The 22,345-nt window shown below is 46.5% G+C and overlaps 1 protein-coding gene across 2 annotated transcripts in view; it reads left to right on the top strand.

Moving 5' to 3' along the window:
• The first annotated feature begins 301 nt into the window (after nucleotides 1–301).
• Nucleotides 302–22,345, top strand: part of SHISA9 (shisa family member 9) — a 262,451-nt gene continuing 240,407 nt past the window's right edge. For both annotated transcript variants that reach the window (XM_081820004.1, XM_081820003.1), the window contains exons 1-2: nucleotides 302–879; nucleotides 13,366–13,493. In XM_081820004.1, coding sequence (XP_081676130.1) covers nucleotides 317–879; nucleotides 13,366–13,493 — 691 coding nt within the window. In that variant the 5' untranslated portion in view covers nucleotides 302–316. The remainder of the gene's footprint in view (nucleotides 880–13,365; nucleotides 13,494–22,345) is intronic.

Here is a 22,345-nt window from a genome sequence, read left to right as displayed (position 1 = left end):
GCTCGCCAGCCCCCGCCTCTCCCCGTAGCCGGCCGGACCTGCACCCGGCGCTTGCCCCCGCTCATCCTCCCCCCGCCCGGCCAGGCGCGCTCCTCCCCGGCCGGCCCCTCGGCGCGCGGCGCGCTGGAGGCGAAAGCGGGCTGAGCCGAGCGCAGTGGCCGCCGACCACCGAGCGCCCCGCGCCGCTCCCTGCATGTGCGGCCCGCGGCGGCTCGCAGCCCCCGGCAGCAGCCTCGGCAGCTTCGGCCGCGCCTCGAGAGGTGGCTGCAGCGGCTCCAGCGGCGGCCGAGCGGCCGAGCCCGGGCTGGGAGACACGATGCGCCGCGTCCTCCGGCTGCTCCTCGGCTGCTTCCTCACCGAGCTGTGCGCCCGCGTGTGCCGGGCGCAGGAGCGAGCGGGGCACGGGCAGCTGGCGCAGCTGGGCGGCGTGGTAGTGCTGGCGGGGGGCAACCGCTCCGGGGCCGCCTCCGGAGAGGCCGGCGAGGGCGCGGGGGTCTCGGACGCTCCGCCGACCCGGGCGCCCACGCCGGACTTCTGCAGGGGCTACTTCGATGTCATGGGCCAGTGGGACCCGCCGTTCAACTGCAGCTCGGGCGACTTCATCTTCTGCTGCGGGACTTGTGGCTTCCGGTTCTGCTGCACGTTTAAGAAGCGGCGACTGAACCAGAGCACCTGCACCAACTACGACACTCCTCTGTGGCTCAACACCGGCAAGCCCCCCGCGCGCAAGGACGACCCCCTGCACGACCCCACCAAGGACAAGACCAACCTGATCGTTTACATCATCTGCGGGGTGGTGGCCGTCATGGTGCTTGTAGGCATCTTCACCAAGCTGGGGCTGGAGAAAGCGCACCGGCCCCAAAGGGAACACATGTCCAGGTGGGCTGCCTCCCCCTCCGCCTCCCCTCCGGGCGCCGCTCTCCCTGCTCTTCCCTCTCCACCTTTCCCCGGGCAATGGCGCTCCCCCCCAACCCCCCGCGTCTCCGCTGGGGGAGGTCGCCCGGGAAAGCCAACTTCGGCTGGGAGCGCGGAGAGGGGGCGCTGGGCTCCGCACAGGTGTGGATTTGCGCGTGTGTATGTGTGTGTGTCGGGGGTCTCTGCCCCCTTCACCCTCTCGGCGCCCCCTCCCGCCTAGGATTGAAGCGGATCTGAGACACACAGCCCGGGAGCCTGTGGCCCCGAAGTCTTGGGTTTTGGGGAGGGGTCCCCCGCTCGGATTCCACATCCTAGCCTCTAGGTAAACAGAGCAGGCGAGCTCGAAAGGGAAGGGGGGCGTGTGTGAGCCCGCGCGCGCGTGTGTGAGGGAGGGAGGGAGGGAAGGAGTGTGTGCCGCCTGCAACTCGTACGGCTCGCGAAAAAGAGGCGAGGGAGGTGGAAAGAGAGGGGAGGGCGAGAACAAAAGCCTTGCCTGGAGCGGCCGCCTCGCTCTCCCTGAGCTGCCAGGTCCCTGCAATTGGGACGTCGGTTGCCTCCCCCTGCCCAAAACCCTCGCCCCTTTCCCCGGTCACCACCTCTCCTTGCTGGGGGCCGCGGCCTCAGCTGCGCGCTGAGCCCCTTGCCGGGGTTGGCGTGGACTTCAAGGGCCGGAGCCCCGCTCACCAACCCCCACCCCCCCGCCGCCCCCCAACACCCTGATTCGTCAACTTTCCCGGTTGCCTTATTCATTATGCAAGTCCCAGCGCGAGCAAGTCGCAGCAGATGGGAGAAGGCATTTGGGGATTAATGGAGCTATTTGCCTTTTGCTTTTTTAAAAAGTGTCTAAATTGATTCGCACAACTTTGGAGGCGGAGGACACCGCCACGGGGACGCAGCCCCCAGACCTGACAGAGGCCAGGGTTGGCGTGAGGTCTGGGCGGGCGGGGTTGAAGAGCGACAGGCAGTCTTCCAATAGCTGGAGGGTTGGGCGCAAGCTCGATCTTCTTTCCGAGTGTGGGCAACGGGGTCGCCATGTGTCCCACCCCCTACACACAGACACACACCCTCCCCACACCTCCGGCGGGGGCCCATGTGTGCGCGTGTGGATGCACGCGCTCCGTGCGCCTGCCTAAAAAATCTGAACAAAGAGACCCACCAAAAATAGGCGAAGGAACATTACCACCTCACTAGTAATTATTCTCTATTTATACGCAGAGTATCCGAGGACTTTTTTTTTTTCCAGTGGGGAGGGATTTGGGGGAAGAGGTGAAGAAGTTCCTCTTGGTTTGGGTCAGCAGGGAGGCGTGAATGGATGTTGGGGTCTTGGGGCACAAAGTAAGCTTCGAGGGTATTCAAGAAACCCTGACCAACTAAAAGAGTAACACGCTGGCCCCGCCCACCTCCTGCAACCCCAAGATGCCCCGTCTCCAGCCCCAGCCGCGGGTGCTTCGCGTCCCCGCAGTCCCCCGCCAATCCCTGTAGCTTCCCGGGGTCTGTGTTAAGGTGAGGGAGGAGTGCCGAGGCAGGACTGCGGCAGGCGGCGGGTGTCGCCTTGGTGTAGGGAGAGAGTCACCCAGGGATAGGCAGGCTGCCTTGCAGATTCGGGTTAATTCCTCTGCCGAAATATCCACTGAGCCTTTTCCTTGCAAACCAGCGTTTAAAGGAGCCCTCCTGGGTGTTTGGGTGGGGGGTGGGGGAGGGTAGGGAGGCCGGGAGTAGGGAGGTGAGAAGGTGGGAGTCGAGCTAAGGGTGGGCGGCTCTCTTTGGACGTCTGTGGGAGAAGGTGATGCTAGCTTCAGGCTCTCTTTGATCTGGGTATTCCTGTGGAGACAGCACTTCACGGCAGACCTGAGGGCCCAGCAGGGACTCAACTTCCTGTCCTGCCTCCTTGCAGCTCTGTCAGGAGAAAAAGAATCGCCCAGCCTAGCGGTTTGCAGCCACTTTCTTCTGCAGGTACCTGGAAAGGGCTGCTTGGGGTGGAATCTGGGGGCACCCAGTCCCTGGTAAGAGCCTCAACACAGCTTCTCCTCTGTACACCTTTTGGGAATTCCAGAATGCAGTGGAAGTGCATTCTCTTGAAGAGAAAGAACATTTGAAACCCGCTCTCCCCCCCACGCCCAGAGTGGAGCCCATCCCGGGGCTTGAACTCACCACCCTGAGATCCAGACCTGAGCTAAATTCGAGTTGGATGCTCAACGGTCAGAGCCACCCAGGTGCCCCCAAAAATAGTTGATTTTTATTGGCAGTTTCCAGGGTATAGTTTTCAACCCTGACTGCTATTTCAGATCCCCTGGAATGCTTTTTTAAAAAATCCTGTTGCTAAGGGGCCCCACCCTAGACAATTTAGATCAGAATCTCTAGGGGCTGCGTGCAGGCTGTGTACTTTTGTAAAGCTCTCTAGGCTTTCCAGTGTGTGGCCAATCACTATTAAGGAAAAGGAACTAACATTTGCCAGGCACCGTACTAGGGTGTGTGTATGTGCGCGCGCGCGTGCACGCACAAGTGTGTGCGTGTGAGTGCATGTGTGTGTAAACCTTTAGTGCTCCCAACTATGAGACCGGTGCTGTTAATTCCCATTTATAGATGAGAAAATCCTGGCTCAGTTTGGGTGGCTGGCCCAAGGTCACACAGGAAACTGCAAATCCCCAGCCCCCTGGTTTCAACTGTGTTTTCAGTTTCAGTGAGCATTGCGGGGTGGGGAGCGCTTCCTAAAAACGCAAAATGCACATTCTCATGGTTCTGTCCGGAGAGATTCCAAATCCATGTAGGTCTGGGACGAGCCCTAGAAATCCGCATGTGTAACAGCCTCCCTGAATGGCTCCTAAAAAGTAGCCTCAGCGTTAACAAAGACTGTTCTTGAGTTTGGGACTATCTTAACAGGGTTGGGGGTGGAGGAATTAATCCAGTGCGACTCTCTTACTTGCTTTCTGTTTTGTGTTGCCTGCACGTATAGGGCTCTCTGTGCATTTATAGTGCTGGGGACTGCCCCAAGGACCCTCCAGATGCATCTTGCCCTGTTGAGGCAGTGAATCATTTGGAGTCCCAGCCACAGCCCGAGCTCATGAGCTGTTGGCTGGAGGGGCTGAAGGGTGAGTTGGGTGGGGGCGGTGCACCTGAGCTTGGCCTCAGAGAGGGTCGAAGGTGGCTTCCAGATGGAACTAATGTGCTGGCTGCAGCCTCTTAATTAGTTTGTCTTGGGCTGTGAGGGTTACGGAGCTGAGGGGCTTGTTCTCATTTCATCTGACCGCAGCCTCCCTTCAAAGACTTACAGCCCCTTGCTGTCCCCATGTCCCCAAATGCTCCTGTGACCCCGTGCACTTGTGTGATCCCAGGAGAGGCCTCGATGATGTCAGTTTTCGGGCTCAGAGCCCTGGGCATGTGACCTGCCTCCTTCTGGGCTGATTGGGACTGGAAGCAGGAGAAAGTCAGTAATTCTCAGAGCTGTGGGGGTCTTGCCCACGCTATTGTAAGAGCTTCCCAGACACTCACCACCAGCTACAGCAACATGACATCCAGGCACTATTTATAGGAAGAACAGACTGCAAATGGTGGCCAGCTATGGTTATCAAACCGCACAGACATGTTTTGTTTGGTCTGCAAGGTATTGCTATTGATGCATTCTTAATTTTTAAGTTTTTCTCTTTTTTTTTTTTACTGTGAAACATTTTAAACATACCCAAAAAAACCAAAACCAAAACCAAAAAAAAAAACTTGAAAGACTAATAAGAACGAACTCCAGAATAGTCTCTGAGGTTTCTTACCCCCGGCACCACCAACATTTGGGGCCACCTTTCTTGGTGGTGGGGGGCTGTCCTGTGCAGTGAAGGGTGTTTGCCAGCATCCTTGGACTCTACCCACTAGGTGCCAGTGATACCCACCCCACAGCCCAGCTGTGACAGTGAAAAAAAAAAGTCCTTAGCCATAGCCACATGTCATCAAGGGGGTAGAATCACCCCTCGTTGAGAACTACTAATCTAGACTGAACAATCATTAGTGTTTTGTCATATTTGCTTTATAGTACTCTCCATATTTTCATTTCCTCTCTCCCTTTCTTCCTCTTTCATTCCCTCCTTTTTTCCTTTGTTTTTTGGCTGAAGCCTTTGAAAATCCGTTGCAGACATGACACTTCATCCTTAAATACTTCAGCGTGGATCTCCTGAGAACAAGGACATTCTCCCACACAACACAATTCCAGTATCACACCCCAGATAAAGGACGGAAATTCCATCATATCATCAGATATCCAATCATATTAAAATGTTCCCAGTCATGCCAAAAAATGTCTTCCACAGCTTGGGGGTTTCAAACTAGGATCCATTCAAGGCTCACTGCATTTGGATGTGAAATTTCTTTAGTCCCTATTATATATCGTGTTTTAAAACCAACTTAGAACCAATTGCCAATGTTTAAAAGCCGGGCGTTTTCATGCAGATATCCAGATTTCTGACTTCTCTTGAGAAATTGGCAGGTCCGACAACATTGGACCTTCATTTTCCCATGGAAGTTGTTGGTTGCCTTTGAGAGGTGACTTCCCTCTTAGGAAGCTTGCAGGTTCCCCCTGGGTCTCCACCCCCATGCAATTCACTTAGCGCTGTTACCTGCAGTCCCTAGAAACTCTGTCAGGCCGACCTTAGCAGCGGGGGCTCCAGTCATATGGCCTGAGATTCAATCCAACTTGGCCACTTAATAGCTGTGTGACCTTGGGAAAGTGACTTCACCTCTCTGAGTTTTAGATTCTTCTTGTCTGTAAGACGAGATAACAATGATCCTTGTGTCATAGGCTTGTGTGAGGTTTCGCTGAGACTGGGCTTGGGAAGCTCTTAGCACAGGACCTCTTTACGGTCACTGCTCAGTGACTCTAACTCTTATTATTAGAATTTTCTGTCCCGTTTCTGCCAAAGGGGTAAATGCTGTAGTCTGGAACTCAGTACCTAGCCCTTGCTCTGCTACATCTTTTTAGCTGTGTGACATTGGTCAGGTCTCCCAACTCCAGACTTAGCAGGAGGAGGGGGCAGGTTCAGAATAGGAGAGAAGACCCGTGGATGACCACGTGAAATGCCTTGCAAAGTTTTGGCCTAGGTGATGTTGAAGCACCTTCGGCGGTAAGCTTGTGTGTAACTTCTCACATAATTTTAGGTCCTTCCCCAGTGAGGCAAGCCTTACGACAGTCTGCCTTTTAAGAGGCACAGATTACTTTCCATGAGGATGAACAAGCCCCCCTCCGGGGAGTGGAGGACTCAGACTTCAAACCCAATCACTCCGAGGCCAGAGCACAGGTCCCTGACCATTAGGCTGCACTGCCTTTGAGCAGACACATGCAGGATGTCTGTTGTCTCAGATCACAAAGAAGTGCTTGATGCTTTGCAAATGGCAACACGTGTGGTGGGGCCAGTTCAAGGAGCCACTGTAAGATCAAGACCAGGGATGTTTTCTGCATCTGCCCCTGGCAGGGCCAGCCCTCTTGGAGAAGGCATTGATGAGATATGACCTTGGGGCAGGAACGCATGTTTGAAGCTCTGTACACTCGAAACCAATAGGGAACACATGTCATTATCTTGCCCACCTTCAAACAGAATCAGAAATCCAAGTGGCAAATTACGTAGCCCAGTGTCCTGTGTGTTTTTCAAACATGCTTTGCGAGAGCTGGAGTCCCTTGCAAAGAAATAGCATCAAGTGATAAATGTCCTTCCTTCTCTTGCCTTTTCTCTCTTTTTCCAGCTTCCCCCTCTTGCTGCACATCTGTGCTTATCCTATGGCTTCGACCAGCTCCCCAGGTTAGAGAAGCCCTTGCATGCATATCCTGTTGGCCATGGAAAAGTCTCTATAAATTCTTCTTCCTTGCAAAATATGTTTGCTTCTCTTTGGGCATTGAGTCCTGCATTTTATTTTATTTTAATTTTTTTAGAGAGAGAGTACGCAGGGAGAGGGGCTGAGGGAGAGGGAGAGAGAGACTCTTAAGCAGACTCCATGCCCAGCACGGAGCCCAACATGGGGGGCTCGATCTCACGACCCTGAGATCATGACCTGAACCGACAATGTCGGCCACCCAGGTGCCCCTGAGTCCTTGCATTTTAGAAGTCACCTTCATTGGGGTATAATGAACACCATAAAAGGCAAAGTGACGTTGGATGAGCTTCAGCTACACCTGTATAACCACCACTCCAGAAAGTTACCTCCTGCCCATTGCCCTTGCATTCTAAAAAATAAAAGATGTTTCTGATAGGAGAGGAAATGCTCAGGAATCCTATTCAAGTGTTTAAATGTCAGAACATAGTTCAGACCTTGGGACTCCTGGAAGCTTTGAAGCAAGATGCTGGGACTCTGAGCTCTGTTTGGAAACGTTGGGGTCTTTTATTTGCTCACTATAATTGGAAAGTAAAGGGACACAGCCTTCTCTTTTTGTTCCTCAAATGTACCAAGCTCATTGCTACCTTGGAGCTGTTGTGTTGGCTTGGCTCAAATTCTTCTCCTCCATCAGACCTCACATGCTGGCTCTTACTCTTCGGGTCTTAGCTCAAATATCACCTTCTCTGAGAAGCTGTCCCTGACCACCCAGGCTCAGTTACCACCGCCCCGGCCCCTCCAGCCCATCGTTTGGTGTTACTGGCTTCATTTCACATTATAGCCTAAAATTAACTTACTCATTTACTGGTTTGCTAGTTTATTATCTCTCTCCTTGCATTACTGTCCATAGGAAGGAGTGCAGGGACAGCGAAGTCTCTTCTGCAGTTGTATCCTCAGCACCCAGGACAGTATCTGGCACAGAGGAGTTCTGCTTTCTGACATCCTGGTTTACATAAGAAAGTATCTCTTCTTTTATTCATTCACTCTTTCACATAGTCATGTAATAGGTATTTATTGAGTACCTGCAGCATATCTAGCACTGTTTTGAGAGCTGTAAGAAGAGTGAATTTTACAGACATAATTCCCGCACTCACAGAGCCAACAGTCAGATGGCTCAAGACAAATAACACATAAGTACATCTAGAAGGAAATGGACATTAAATTGAACCTTATAAAATTGCTAGTATTCAATCATCTCACTTCAAAAATGGCAGTGTTTCAACATAATTGTTCTGAACTGGGTGAAGGGATATCAAGGAAGAGAGACATTATGTGGACTTGCCCTTAACAACTCTGAAATCTGCAGAACTGATATTCCAGTTTGAAGGCTGTCCAGCAGGAAAATTCCCTTTTACTCAGGGGAGGGTCAGCCTTTTGGTCTAGCCAGGCCTTCAACTGATTAGACAAGGCCCACCCACATGATGGAGGGCAATCTGCTTTACTTAGTCTCTTGATGTACATGTGCATCTCCTCCAACAGCACATTCTCAGACACATCCAGAATGACTTTCGACCAAATATTTGGGCACCTTGTGGCCCAGTCAAGTTGACACTAAAAATTGACAGTCATAGTACTTTTAGGATCTTGCTACTCAGAGTGTGACGTGGAGCAACAACATTTTTATTACCTGGGAGCTTGAGCAGAGGGATCTCTAGCCTTGCCTCAGACTTACTGAAACTGAATCTCTGCATTTTTTAAAAAGATTTTATTTATTTGAGAGAGAGAGAGAGAGAGAGAGAGCACACAAGCAGGGGGAGTGGCAGGCAGAGGGAGAAGCAGGCTTCCCACTGAGCAGGGAGCCCCATGTGGGGCTCGATCCCAGGACCCCGGGATCATGACCTGAGCCGAAGGCAGATGCTTAACTGACTGAGCCACCCAGGCGCCCCCCAAATCTGCATTTTAATAAGACCCCTAGGTAACATGCACTTTGTTTGAGAAGCACCCAAACTGTGCCACAAATAGATGACAAATCCCATTGAATTTGTTAGGCTTACAGCACATAGTTTATTTATTTATTGTATCTTTTGTACACGTGTTATAACATGTTTTTTATTTTTTATTTTTTTTATAAGATTTTATTTATTTATTTGAGAGAGAGAATGAGAGACAGAGAGCATGAGAGGGAGGAGGGTCAGAGGGAGAAGCAGACTCCCTGCCGAGCAGGGAGCCCGTATAACATGTTTTTTAGTACATGCCCTAATACATGCCCATTTGTTTTACTCATAAGTATGTGCTCATACCCGTGAACAGCTATTAGGAGCATTATAAAGCATATATGAAAACAGAAATTTCAAACTGAGCTGAAGGTACAGTGAATACTTTAAAATGTGTTGCTAAGCATGATGATGTCATGCACCCATCAGCAAATATCTCAAAGCTTGAGGAGGAAGCTCATCATTAATAAGCAACCATTTTTTGAATATTTCTCACGAGAGTTTTGATTGTTTTTGGGTGACTTTGCTTTGATCTGAATAGACAGTCTTTGTTTTTCACCTTGCGACAAGCTAGCTGTTGCAGAGAGGGGGAGAGTCGACTCTATTGTGTTCTTGGGTTTGCTCTGTTAGTATTATCTTCAGGCTGCGGTTTTGTGGTGGGGGACGTTTTTAAGCCACATGCCTGCTCGGTGATGGTTAGCCTACTCACAGGTAATTTATCTGCACAGCCCCTTTCGGGGTGCACAGAGCTGCAGTATAGGCAGTGCACCCCAATGATGGTGCTGTTACCAGTTGCCCTCCTGGGCCTGAGGTTCCTGAGTCTCACTGTCTGACGTGGACATTTCAAGGGAGGGCTCCAGCATCCATACACAACATTACATTGACTTCTTCCTTGAACCACGAAAAACCACACACAGAAGTTCTCAGATTTCCTTTCCTGATGCCAAATCATTTTATGTGGTCCCTGGAGGAAGCGGACCATACCTTGCAGACTGCTTTTCCAGGATATGGAGGCCTCTTAGGAACCTGTCATTTCCACTGCACACTCTACGAGGGGCTGCCTTGGGGGAAAAGCAGCCTTGGCTTCTGGGCTGGATTTTCAAGAATTTCAGGACTCAGGAGAAGCCCAGGGGATCTGTAGAAAGCAGTGCTGACCAAGTTTGTGGTAGCTTGTCCCAATAAATTACTTTGCTAACCTCTTGAAAGCCTGAATACTTTGGAATTTTTTTTGGTGGGGTGGGGGTGGTGGGGAACTCCTTAGAGAATCTGGGGAAAGCTATGGCTTCTTGTTCTATGGGCACAAAATTTCCATTCAATTCCAAAGGGGTTCAGAGATCTCTTGAAGCTCATGATGAAGAACCTGTTTAGAAGGGGAAAAGGCAAATTAGAGTTAGAGGACATGTGCCCTTTGCCTCAAACGTTCCTTTCCCGTAGCCCTTTTGAGTTTCAGAACCTGCTTACAGCACAGAGCAGGGAAGGAGGCTGAGCTCTGATGTTAGGGACACTCAGGTTTGTATCTTGGTCCCTGCACTGATGAGCTGGGTTAACTTGAGTAGCTTTTTGCTCCATAAAATGGGTAGGTTAATCCTCACCTTGAATGCTCCCTCCCTTATTGGCCATCTTCCAGCTTCATTGGCCTTCTTTCTTGTACCTCAAATATTTGATCTCTTTCCTGCCTCAGGGCCTTTGCACTCGCTGTTCCCTCTGCCAGGAAGGTTCTTTCCATCATCTTTATGTGACCACCTCCTCACCATTCAGGGCTCAACTCAAATGTCTCCTCCTCAGGAAAGGTTTTCCAGACCACCTTATCTCTCTTTCTCTGTTTGTTTAGAATTTTTAGAAAGTGTACAATTCAGTGATTTTTGGCATAGTCACAGAGTTGAACAACCATCACCATTCTGATCCCAGAACCTTTTGATTATCGAAAGTCTGTATACATTAATGCAACAGCCAGTCCCCAGTCCTCCCTCTCTCCAGCCCCTGGCCATCACCACTCATCTACTTTCTATCTCTATGGATTTGCCTCTTCTGAACATTTCATATAAATAGAATCATCCGTTCTGTGGCTTTTTGGGTCTGGCTTTTTTGCAGAGGATCAGGTTTCTAGGTTCCATTCACGTTGTACCAGGCGTCAATACCTTATTGCTTTTCATGGCTGAGTCATACTCCAGCTCGTATCACATATTTTGGTTATCCATTCATTCGTTTATTTGGGTTGTTTTCCACTTTGGGGCTGTTTGGAATAATGCTGGTATGCACCGGTGTCTCTTGATCCTGTTACACTTTTGTGTATTTAAGTTTCACAGCTCTCAGTGACTTATTTAATGTGCATACTTCTTATCCTGTCCCCTAGAATATAAGCTGCAGGCAGGCAGTGGTCTTGTTCATCTTGCATATTGCTGTATTCCCAGAGCCTTAAATAGTGCCTGGCACAGAGTAGGCAGTAGATGTTTGTTCAGTGAATGAATGAATGAATGGGAGCAGTTGCTATTCTCTTGTCTCTTGGAGGACTCAATCTTTTCCTCTAATTCACGTGGGACTCTTGCTGTGTTCCCTGTATCTCACATCTGACACTTCTCGCCGCCTGTAGTTCTCCATTATCTCATTGCCCCGTGAGTGACCACTCCCCCAAGCTCGGGGCCTCTGTTACCCTAACAGTCTCAGACTTGAATGTGCAGCAGAAAACGCAGGTGGCCTGGGCCCTGGAGTTTCTGAGTCAGTGGGTCTGGGTGGTTCTGAAAATTTGCATTTTAACATGTACTTCGGGGGAGGGTTTTGCTCTTGGTTGGCAGACCACTATCTGAGAATCGGTGCTCTAGGGGGCTAAATTTCAGCAGGCGGACTGGGCCTGTTGAGTTCAGAAGTGGTATGTGTGGGCCTCACTCAAAGAGCTCACCTTGCATCTCTTTCTCCCTTGATGGGGATTCAGAGGGTTCTGGTTTGTTAAGAGCATCCTGATGGATCTGAGATCATGGCAGTATTGCTTGTGGGGGTACCCTGGAGAGGAGGCATGGATGAGGATGCTTACTGCAGGGTTGTGTACGGAGGTAGGAGGGTGGCGCTGACCATCTAGGTTCCCCTAACCAGGGAAATGGATAAGCAGGGCTGATACTCTGCCGCTTCACCGTGAAACCACGGCATGAAGGAGATTCACATTTCTCAATAGGGCTAGCTCTCAGGTTGTGCAAAGAGAAAGAAACAGTGAGGTTTATGGCAAAAACACTGCTCGTGTCAAAGATACACAGCTGTGCAATGATATCTGCAACAGTCTATACCGTTCCAGGATAATCCTATCTAAATAAAGATACGATGGAGAGCAGGTAAAGAGGAGTAAATGTGTTGGTGAGGTCTGACCTTAGGAGTGATATCTGACAGCTATCTCTGTTCTGTTCTGTGTGCAAACATTGAGCTACTTGGCTAAGTTTACGTCTAATTGTCACTGTTCTGGTTGAATTGGGTGCCAGCCCTGCCCCCATCCCCTCCCCCCCATTAAAACAAGTCATTTTTAAAGTCCTGATCTTGATTTAGACATAGGATCGTTGCAGATGTCGTGATTTAAGACAAGGTTATCCTGGAGCAGGGTGGGCCTCTAACCCGATATGACTGGTGTCCTTAAAAGACAGAGACTGTGGGAGACACACCAGGGGAAGACGGAGATTTCTAGCAACCGGCAGAAGCCAGGAAGAGTCAAGGCAGGAGGCCCCCTGTAGGTTTCCGAAGGGGTGTGGCCCTGCCAACATCTTGATTTTGGATTTCTGGCCTCCAGAACTGTGAGACCATAATTTGTGTGGTTCGAAGCCACCTGGTTTGTGGTACATTGTTATATCAGTCCCGGGAAACTAATACAGTCCCTTAACACCTCTCACCTTGTTTTCTTATTTGTCGAATAATAGTAAAAAATATTAACCCTTGGGTGAGTGTCAGCGAGACTGAACATGATGATAAATGGGAAGGGCCCAAAACACAGTAGGTGACTCGGGTTGTATGCTTTCCCTTCATCCCAGCTACTGATTAAGAGGGGCACCAACAAGGGGCATGGCTGGATCACACCAAATCCCCCCTAGCTGCAGGAAACCCAATTCACGCAGGATACAGAGCTCTGCGTAGGCTCTGGCTCAGCCCTGTACAACTGGCTGTGTAATCTTCAGCAGGTTAATTCACCTCTCTGAGCCTTTGCTCATCTGCAAAGAAGGAGTAATAAACCTCAGAAGGTGTTTGTATGCTACTTAGTTGAATTAAGGCTTGTAACGTGATTAGCATGGGGGCCGGCTTATGGTAAGTACTCCATAAATGTTATTTATTGCTAATAGTGGGCCATTGCTGTACATGAAGCATGGGGTCTAGCGTTAGCTATGAAGGGGGACTAAGTTTATGGGGTGCACACATATTAGATTCTTCACTGAATCCTCTCAACAACTCTGCAAGGTGGGTGATACTGCTCTTACGTAGCTATTGTGAGGAGCGTGTGGACTGTTTTGCACGAAGTCCTTATGTAACCTCTAATTGCAGTGACCATTTTACTCCCTTACGTCCTTTTTTCCCCTCCCACCCCTAACTAGAATGGCAGCTCGTGGAGTCAGGGGCCTCGTCTTCATAAGCCCAGTGCTCCGAGCACAGCAGATGCCAGTCATTGTGTTTGGAATGAACAGATTTAAATTCTTTCTTCTTTCAGGGCCCTTGCAGATGTCATGAGCCCACAGGGCCACTGCAACACTGACCACATGGAGAGGGACCTCAACATTGTGGTTCATGTCCAGCATTATGAAAACATGGATACCAGAACCCCCATAAATAATCTTCGTAAGTATAGTCGTGCGGTCCATTCCCAGCCCCACTTGGTTATCCATGCAGTGATCATGTGTCTAGATTTCATGGTCTGTGTTTGGGTTCACTAAGAGCTTTTCTGTTTGTTGGCTAGTTAGAAGTTTGGTTTCATCTCTCCAGGATGAAGCTGTGTTTGGCTTCATCCAATTTCACTTGGTTTGTTTCTCGGTTAAAGAGTGATCCACTTGGTTGGTTTCCTACGGTTGGTTCTGTTAACGAATGGCCCTCTTGTTTGGTTCGTGATGGTTGGGTACCTCGTTAACCAATGGTTTACTTTGTTGGTTCATCTGAGATAGTTAATCTGTTAGCCAATAACCCATTTTATTGGTTCATCTTGATGGGGAAATCGGTGAACCAATGGCCCATTTGCTTATTTGCTTCTTGAGGTAGACCAGTTGTGATCTTTAGGTTTCATGCTGTTTTCCATGAACAGATAGTAGTTCAGAAGAATTTGATCTTCTTTTTCATCAAAATAAAGTTTGGCAAAAATAAATCACAAACTACCCTGTGTGTGTATGCATACACACATGCACATACGTGTTTGTGTGTGGGGTGTTCAGCTGTGGTTATGTTGGTTTGGGGTGTGTACATGTGACTCAGAGTAGCAAATTCCCTTCCATTTTTCTGCCAGGCGGAAAAAATGCTACATAGGTATTCTGGAGCTGACAGAGCATAGTTGGGGATCTCAGTATGCTCCCTCAATTTTTCTTTCCTTTCAAAGGTCTTTATATACAATATACGTTATGGAGCTGATGTACTGACTAATGGGAGGGGGAAAGCAAGATTGTTTGGTTTTTGACAATAGTGTGCTACTGTGTTTATTCCTAGCAATTATGTTTTCAAGTAACCCCCACATTAAAGTAATGTGGAGGGCTTGGTTTAAAATAACAAAAGCCAGACAATTTAAAAGATGCATTTAGTTGTGGCTGGAGGTTCTTAAAAACATCACACATTTTAGAGACTGGGTTGCCTTGGCTGAAACTCCACTAGCAGAGCCGCATTGGTGTTTTATTTGCTGAATCATCATTTTCAACTGTGGCCACAAATTTTTATGCTCCATGGGTAGAGGAATAAATCTGTGGCATTTGATATAGGTGATGCAAATTCTTTGATTCTGCGTGGTGATAATTTTTCATAGCCTTGGAAAAATGTTGCAGTATATTTGTAAAGTCAGTTTACACAGTTTGGAAATGGGTTACCAGATAGAATGTCTTAGGTGTCATTGTATTAAATAATTCGACATTATTTATTTATGAACCTGGTTGTAGAATGGCATGAGAAATAGCCACATTTTAGAGCCAAATACATCAGCAATTGAAGTTTTATGACCGAATCTCACAGCCCTGAAAGATATGGTAAATTGTACCAACTCTGACATGGCAGTTGCTGAGCCCAGTTTTGGCTTTGTTGGAAATAAGCACATTCTCTTTCAGATGTCACTGGGAAATAAGTTGAACCTAGGTGTATGTGGGTTCCAGCCCTGACACGTGAGCGAATACCATCATGGAGGAGACAAAGTTGAAATGGTGTTGAGTCCCTGGCTATACAAGGTGACTGTTAACAAGTTTCTCATGTGAAGTTTCAATCTTTAGGATGATTTTTGAATCAGCACTCAAATGGAATAACAAACTCATTGAAGTCACTCACGTTTCATCATTGCATCAGGCAAAAGGGCAAGGAACATTAATGAATCTTGTTTCAGTAAGGGACTTTTGTTTAAAGTTGTACTGAAAACAAGTTACTGCTCAGAGATGGGTGTCCAGGCACTGAGTAATTCAGAAGTCTCCCGTGACGGACTAACTGGGTCTATTTATGATTCTTGCTTTTAGTCTGTATCTGAGTCTCTCAGTAATCAGTGCTATTTATACTAATTAGAAGAAATGTGTCTTGTAATATTCTACTGGGTAGAAGTATACCACAGCATTCCTGGTGGACTACAGAAGAGAATTCCAGGTGTATGCCAACATTGCATTAACAAGATGTTAATTTTGTATATTGCCGCTGGGTTGATCCAGTCCTATTTCCTAGAATTCTTGGGAACATCTGGAAAATAAGAAGCATATAGCCCTTCCACAGATTTCCATTAATCAGTTCAATTTTTGTAACTAATTCAGTACTTGGTAGTAATGATAGGCTTTCTTGTAATGATTTTGTCTTTTTATTGATTCACAGGAGCTATTTATATATTATAGACACAGGGAAAATTTACATGTTCAGGTGAAGGAGTGATTTTTGGGAGTTCACTGAAAGGATAGGCCTCGATGACTGGTATTTATCAGTTGTCAGGGGTTCAAGAAGCCATGCAGTTGCTAGAGCCCATTTTGACCCACAGAGAACTAGGAGAGAAGGAATCCAGTCCAACTGAGAAGTTAGACCAGCTCTTGGTGCCAGAATGAGAATGCACCTATTGAATATAAAACCTTTTTCCGGACATTGTGGGAACTATGAAGATTTACAATTACAAAAAGTGGAAAAAAAAATGCATCCATTTGTGATATACTGAAAAGGGGCCCATCATGCCATTGTTGGGGTGTTCTTCACTAAACATTCAAGTGACCAGATCTGACAGGGAATTTGATAGCCCAAACTTGAATGTCATTTTTATCTCTATTCAGTGATCCACTCGACATAGCTTTAAGAGAATCCTCCTCTCCAACTATTTATCTTTCTTCATCTTAATACTAATGCTAGACCCCTTTCTGGTCTTCCCATTATGCTTTGGTCACATGCTAAGAGAATCCAAAGTCAGTGGCAATTGAGAAAGAAGGGAGTGGGGAAGGACTAGGGTAGAGGCAAATGGAAGGGGGCGGAAAGCTTCAATGTGGGGAAATTTTGCCACTTTTCCTTTATAATTTTCCTATGGTAGATTTTTCCTGTGATATGCAAGACTTGCCTTTTTATCTGAAGATGGATTTTTCTTCAGCTGATGCCGTTCATGTTCTTTCCAGGCATTCAGTGATATTGCCTAAAAATATTTAGTCTGATAATCAAAAGGGCCTCGACCTCTTTGATGAACAGGATGTAGATTCAGATGAGATAGTGATTTTTCACAAACGCTCCTCAGCTTCTGTATAATTATAGTTTGCTTTTGAAGGCACATTTTGTCCTCAAGTGCTATGAACGTGCTTCTGTCTCCCCCACCCCAGCCTCGCAGCCTGCCAGTGACACTCCCCATCCTTTCTGGGAGTGCAGGGTAAATATAGGCTCCCTTTCGTCTTAAGGATGGGTGATGGGAGTGAGGACCGTGGATACAAGGAGAGAGCTCGGATCAACGTCTCTCAACTCGTTTGTGTTAACAGCACACTTTTTTTTTTTTTAAATGCAGTTTTAGTTTTGGAATACTTTTATATTTACAGAGAGGTTGCAAAGATAACACCCAGAGTTCTGTATACTCCTCACCCACTTACCCCTAATGTGAACATCTTACATTACTGTGTACACCTGTCAAAACTAAGAAATCAACATTAGTATGTTATTTTTAGCTGAGCTGTAGATAATGTTTAGATTTCATGATATTTCTTCACTTATGTCCCTTTTCTGTTCCAGGATACCGCATTGTATTTAGTACAGCAAACTTGATAGTAGAATTTTGGTTGGCAGTACTGTTTAATGATGTGGTAAAGACTGAAAACAACCCTAAATAAGTCAGCAGCAATTACAAAGCCTTTATTGCCATAGTATAAAAAGCGTCTCCCAGTGTCTATAAAAACAGCCACATAAAATTATTTACCTGGTCACTGTTGGAATAGAACCAGTTGATACACTGATTGTGCTCTCACATAGACTCGTGGGACAGAGTACCCTCCGGTTCCACCCAAACATGCAACCCCTCTTTGGAATTGGATTGATATTCCCCTATTTATTTAGCAGCATAATCTGAGCAGGTGAGATCTCACCCTGAACTGAGGAGAAATGCTAACTTGATATTTCAGGATATAGAATCCATCAGAAAGACCAGGCTCCCATTCCAGCCTCACCCCACCCCCTACTGCCCCAGGACCATTCCCAGGTGGGTTTACAAGGAACCAGATGCAAAGCAGATCCATGGTTTAGCTTCTGAAGATGCTGTACAGCTCATGTCTAGGGCCAAATGGATTTCCATTCATTTGTCCATATTTACAAAGGTACTTGGGTGTCGTTTAGTTGACTTTTGGAGACACTGGTCCAGATATTCCCAAATATCTTTTCAAAATCGGGGAATTTCCTAATCAGGGAGGTGTATAAGATTCAAACATATGTAAGATAATGAAATGTTAACAGTAACTTATATAGACAGCAATCTAAACCCCCAAAACAATGAATCTTCAAAACCTTATTAGCTTGGTACTGTTATTTTCACCTCATAAAGGTGGGGAAACTGAGGCTCAGAGAGGTTAAATGGCTTATCAAAAGTTCATACAGCTACTCAATGATGGAGGTGGGATTTAAACAGGGCCAGTCAGACCCTAAGGTCTGTGTTGTAAGCACTACACTACATGACCTCTCCTTCTGGTACAGGTGTTTGCAGAATGGGGAAGTCTTCCCCTTAGGAGTTGAAGTTGATAAAGGATATGCTAGATGAACCCAAAGATCAATTGGCAGTGTAGGAAGGAGAGCTATTTCCAAAATATACTCCAAGTATATTGTGGAGTCCTTCCTTAGGAGGAATAGTAACTAACATTTATTGAGCACTTGCTACGTGCCAGGCATTGTGTTAAAACTTTGGATGCCTTAGCTCGTTTTGTACTGAAAACAACCTTCAAACAGCCTAGCTCAACCCTGCCTCAGGATCTTTGCACTTGCGGTGCTTCCCGCCTACAGAACCCGGCTCCCAGGCTTCCACCCTTTTACATCTTACCCCCAAAGCTGCCTCATTGGAGAGGACTTCCTTGTTTCCCTCTGGCCCCCAAGTCACCTACTGTTCCCCATTTCCCCATTATTTTCTTTGTAACTTTTCTTCCCTCTGGAATTGTCTTCCTCATTATTTATGCCTACAACATAAACTCCATGAGAACAAATGCTATGTGTTGTCATAGCGGCCCCACATGCTGTGGGAACCAGGCTGGCTCACCACAGCAGCCCCATACATTTTTGTCCAGTGAGTGAAAAAGCCCATGGAAGGGGTATTGTTATGCCTGTTTTATGAAGGAGAAAACTGAGATTCATGGAAACTGAGGAACTCACCTAACACGATGACTGGGGTTGACTTTAAAAATCACCAAGAAAACATAAAATTGTGGGGGATGGCAGATGAAACAGAAGAGGGAGAATATTATTGCAGCTGGGTGGCCAGATACATAGGGGTTCATTCTGTTCTTGTGTCTATTTGAAAATATCCACAATGAAATTAAAAGTGGAAGAACTTGTCCATGGTGTCCTAGTTAATAGACAGAGGAAGTAGGATTCATACCCAGGTCTGTCTGATTACATAGCCTGGACTTTGTTGGATACACATGGGGGTTTCTTCTGGTGAATATCCAGGCTCAGGAAGGGTGGGAATCAGGGCCACTTTTGGGACTTCAGTAGGTGGAGTAAGTAATAAAGCATCACGATCTTTTGTCTTTAATGCATGTAATCGCTGTGTCTTTTAGTTCATATTCTTCAGAGAGACAAAATGTGATTAGTTTCTGACCAGCCAGTGACCTGGCTTCCTCTGGATCGACTGTCTGACTCTGGTTCAATCACTTGGATGTGGTGGAGAGTATCTTGACCCCTCTCATGACTATGGTGGGGCTGGTTCTCCAAGAAGGCCATGCTTGAGAAGTGGGGTGGAGATTGCTGTTTGAAGCTTTCTTGGGGTGGGAGCAGGGATTGTGTCTGTTTTGTTCACCCCTGTATCTCCTGTGAGATGACAGTGCTCAATAGATGTTTGTTGAATGAACGGACACATGCATGGATGGATGAATCTCAAGCCTATGAGCCATAAGAAGCCCACTGGAACCTGTTAGCAGGAACCTTGGGATTTTGAATGTTGAGGAAACTTGGCTAATTCCAACTCCTGTGAGGCTTTAACTCTTTTCAACTCAGCCGCAGCTACCAACACTCTTTGTTTCTGAAATGTGAACATTCTTTTCCACAGTTGGGCAGGCTAAAACTGCTCCATCTGAGGACCTATGACTATTACTGTTTTGGCACTTGGGTCAGTAAATTATAGAGTTAATAAGAGTTAGGGGTTGGAGGGCACCTGGGTGGCTCAGTTGGTTAAGCGACTGCCTTCGGCTCAGGTCATGATCCTGGAGTCCCGGGATCGAGTCCAGCATCGGGCTCCCTGCTCGGCAGGGGGTCTGCTTCTCCCTCTGACCCTCCTCCCTCTCATGCTCTCTCTCATTCTCTCTGTCTCAAATAAATAAATAAAATCTTTAAAAAAAAAGTTAGGGGTTGGATCTATAACTGGATTAGCTAAAAACATTAGTAGCTAAAAACAAGTGCAATGGTTTGAGCCAATTTTATGTGGTTTTGGATCAAGAGTTCTGGTTTTCTCTTGAAGTATTCAGTGTTACAGATGAGTCTCTGATGTGGATGATGCCCGCTAAACATATCCAGTGTGACTTTGCGATAGTGCATTGAGGGAGTGGGTAATATGGGCTTGGCAGGTCTCGGGTAACTGAACTGGGTATCTGCTCTTTCACCTATTAGCTATATAATCTTGGAAAAATTAATTTTTTGAACCTCGGTGTCCCATACTATAAAAGGAGCAAAATACAAGATTGTTGGGAGGATTAAATGCATTAACACATATAATGAACTTAGCATAATGGCTGGTAACATATAAATGTTGGTCGCTACCATTATTATTTGTGGAACGAGTGAACATTAGTGCTAATGTGGTCCATTAACGAGGGGACAATGGTACACACCAGCACGAATTCATCGTGCAGTTGATATTTCACAGTGAAAATGTTTTCACTCTGTGTGTCAGTTGATAACACAATCTGTGTGTGTGCATGTGTGTGTTTGTTACTACTAATGTTTTTGATGCAAATGAGAACTAAAGAATCTGTCAATTTCTTCCCAAGGAAATAACTTTGATGGAGCAGCTGTACCATTCTTAGACATTTGTTCCTGTCTTATGTTTTCCTTCGATTCCCGCTGAAACACACGAGCTTTTGTTCTGTTAGGAATATTGATTTTAATATTTTATTTACAGTGGCAGACTAGGCCTGTAGGAATTTGTATGGTCTCAAACATGTCTTATGTTTCCACCCAGAAAATGAGATTGTGTATGTGTGAGGGTGTGTGAGTGAGGGTGTGTGTATGTGTATGTGTAAGCAACAGAGAAACAGAGCCCTTAAAGGAAAAAAAAAACCAAAGCCTACCACCTCCTGGGCTGTTTTCAAAAATTGCTATTAATGCTGGCCACATGGCATTGCCTAATTAAATTTGCATTGCTTTTCCAAAGTGCTTCAAAGCAGCTGTAGGACTATTTGTAAAGAAAGCCTAGGTGCCCATCACAGTGTCTGGTTTAGCTTAAAAGATGCCAAGTTCTGTTACTTCCATACCCATGAAAGCCTATTCTTGGACACAGTTTCTTTGGGAGAGCATTTCTGTTTATATATCGGGATTAAATGATGCAACATGCCTACTATGTTTTTGACACTTAGTGTGGATATAAAAGGAGTAAAAAATAAAACAGATATAGGTATTGAAATAGGTATTGCACAGCCATGTTATAGATGAGAAGACTGTGGCTCAGAGAGTTTAAGTAACCTGCCCAAGGCCTCAGGCATACTTGGTAAGGAGTTCAGATCCTATACGTGGGTCCAAACACAAATCCATCTCTGTCTGGCTTTAAGCTTTGTGCTCTATTCGTGACGTTTCTTGTACCTTCCCCAAAGACCTACACTGGGTGATGCTCCAGTTATATCTCTTCTTCTCTTTCTTGTCTTCATTTATTGATTTCTGCTAAGAATCACTGTATTAGACTATACTAATCTTTGAAAATGGACCAGTTGAGATAAAGTCACTATTTCTGTTTTGGAGGACTCAGATCTTAGCCAATTTGTCTGATTCTTTATCATTAAAATTTCCATTGAGTCAATCAATATTTAACTGATACTTACTATAATTCTGCTATGAGCCAGGCAGTGTACTAGGAATTGGTGGTATGAGGATGAATGAGACAAAAATAGGAACTATTCTCTTGGAGTTTATGGGACAGTGAAATAAATAGGTAATTGCAAAGAAGCATGGTAGGAGTAAAAGTCAGGGTGCTTTAGGAGCATGCAGGAGACCTCCTCGAAACATCTGGGGTTGAAGGAGAGGGAAGAGATTAGGACCTTTTTTTTTAGAAATTGATATTTAGTTCTGAGAGAGCAATACAGCCTAACAACTTCCCAAGAATCATATTGAAAGAAAGCAGAAAAATTTCATGTATTGATTTTCCCCGCCTTTGGTCGAGGGGAGATCTATCAGTTTTAGAATATAGGTCTTTCTGGGCACCTGGGCAGCTCAGTCGGTTGAGTGGCTGACTCTTGATTGCGGTTCAGGTTGTGATCTCAGGGTCCTGAGATGGAGCCCCATGATAGGCTCCATGCTCAGTGGGGAGTCTAATTGAGGCTTCTCCCTCTCTCCCTCTACCCCTTCCCCTGCTCTTTCTCTCTCTCTTTAACATAAATAAATAAATCTTAAAAAAAAAGAATATAGGTTTTTCTTGCAGGTCTGATTAGTTTTATACAAATTGTATAAAAGGAGAAGGGGATTTTGTTTGGTCAGGGTCACATTGCTTTTAGTAGGAAAACAAAAATGCCATATTTAGGAAGACTTAAACTTCAGGATTAGCTGTCAGGAGTTGAATATAGATTCTTTTCAGAGTATTCTTTTCAGTTCAGTCAGCTTGCTGTTCTTCAAGA

Source organism: Leptonychotes weddellii, chromosome 5 (assembly GCF_054177405.1).
Source record: "Leptonychotes weddellii isolate Sample4059 chromosome 5, ASM5417740v2, whole genome shotgun sequence".
NCBI classification, from domain to species: Eukaryota; Metazoa; Chordata; class Mammalia; order Carnivora; family Phocidae; genus Leptonychotes; species Leptonychotes weddellii.
This window is presented reverse-complemented; position numbering and strand designations above follow the sequence as displayed.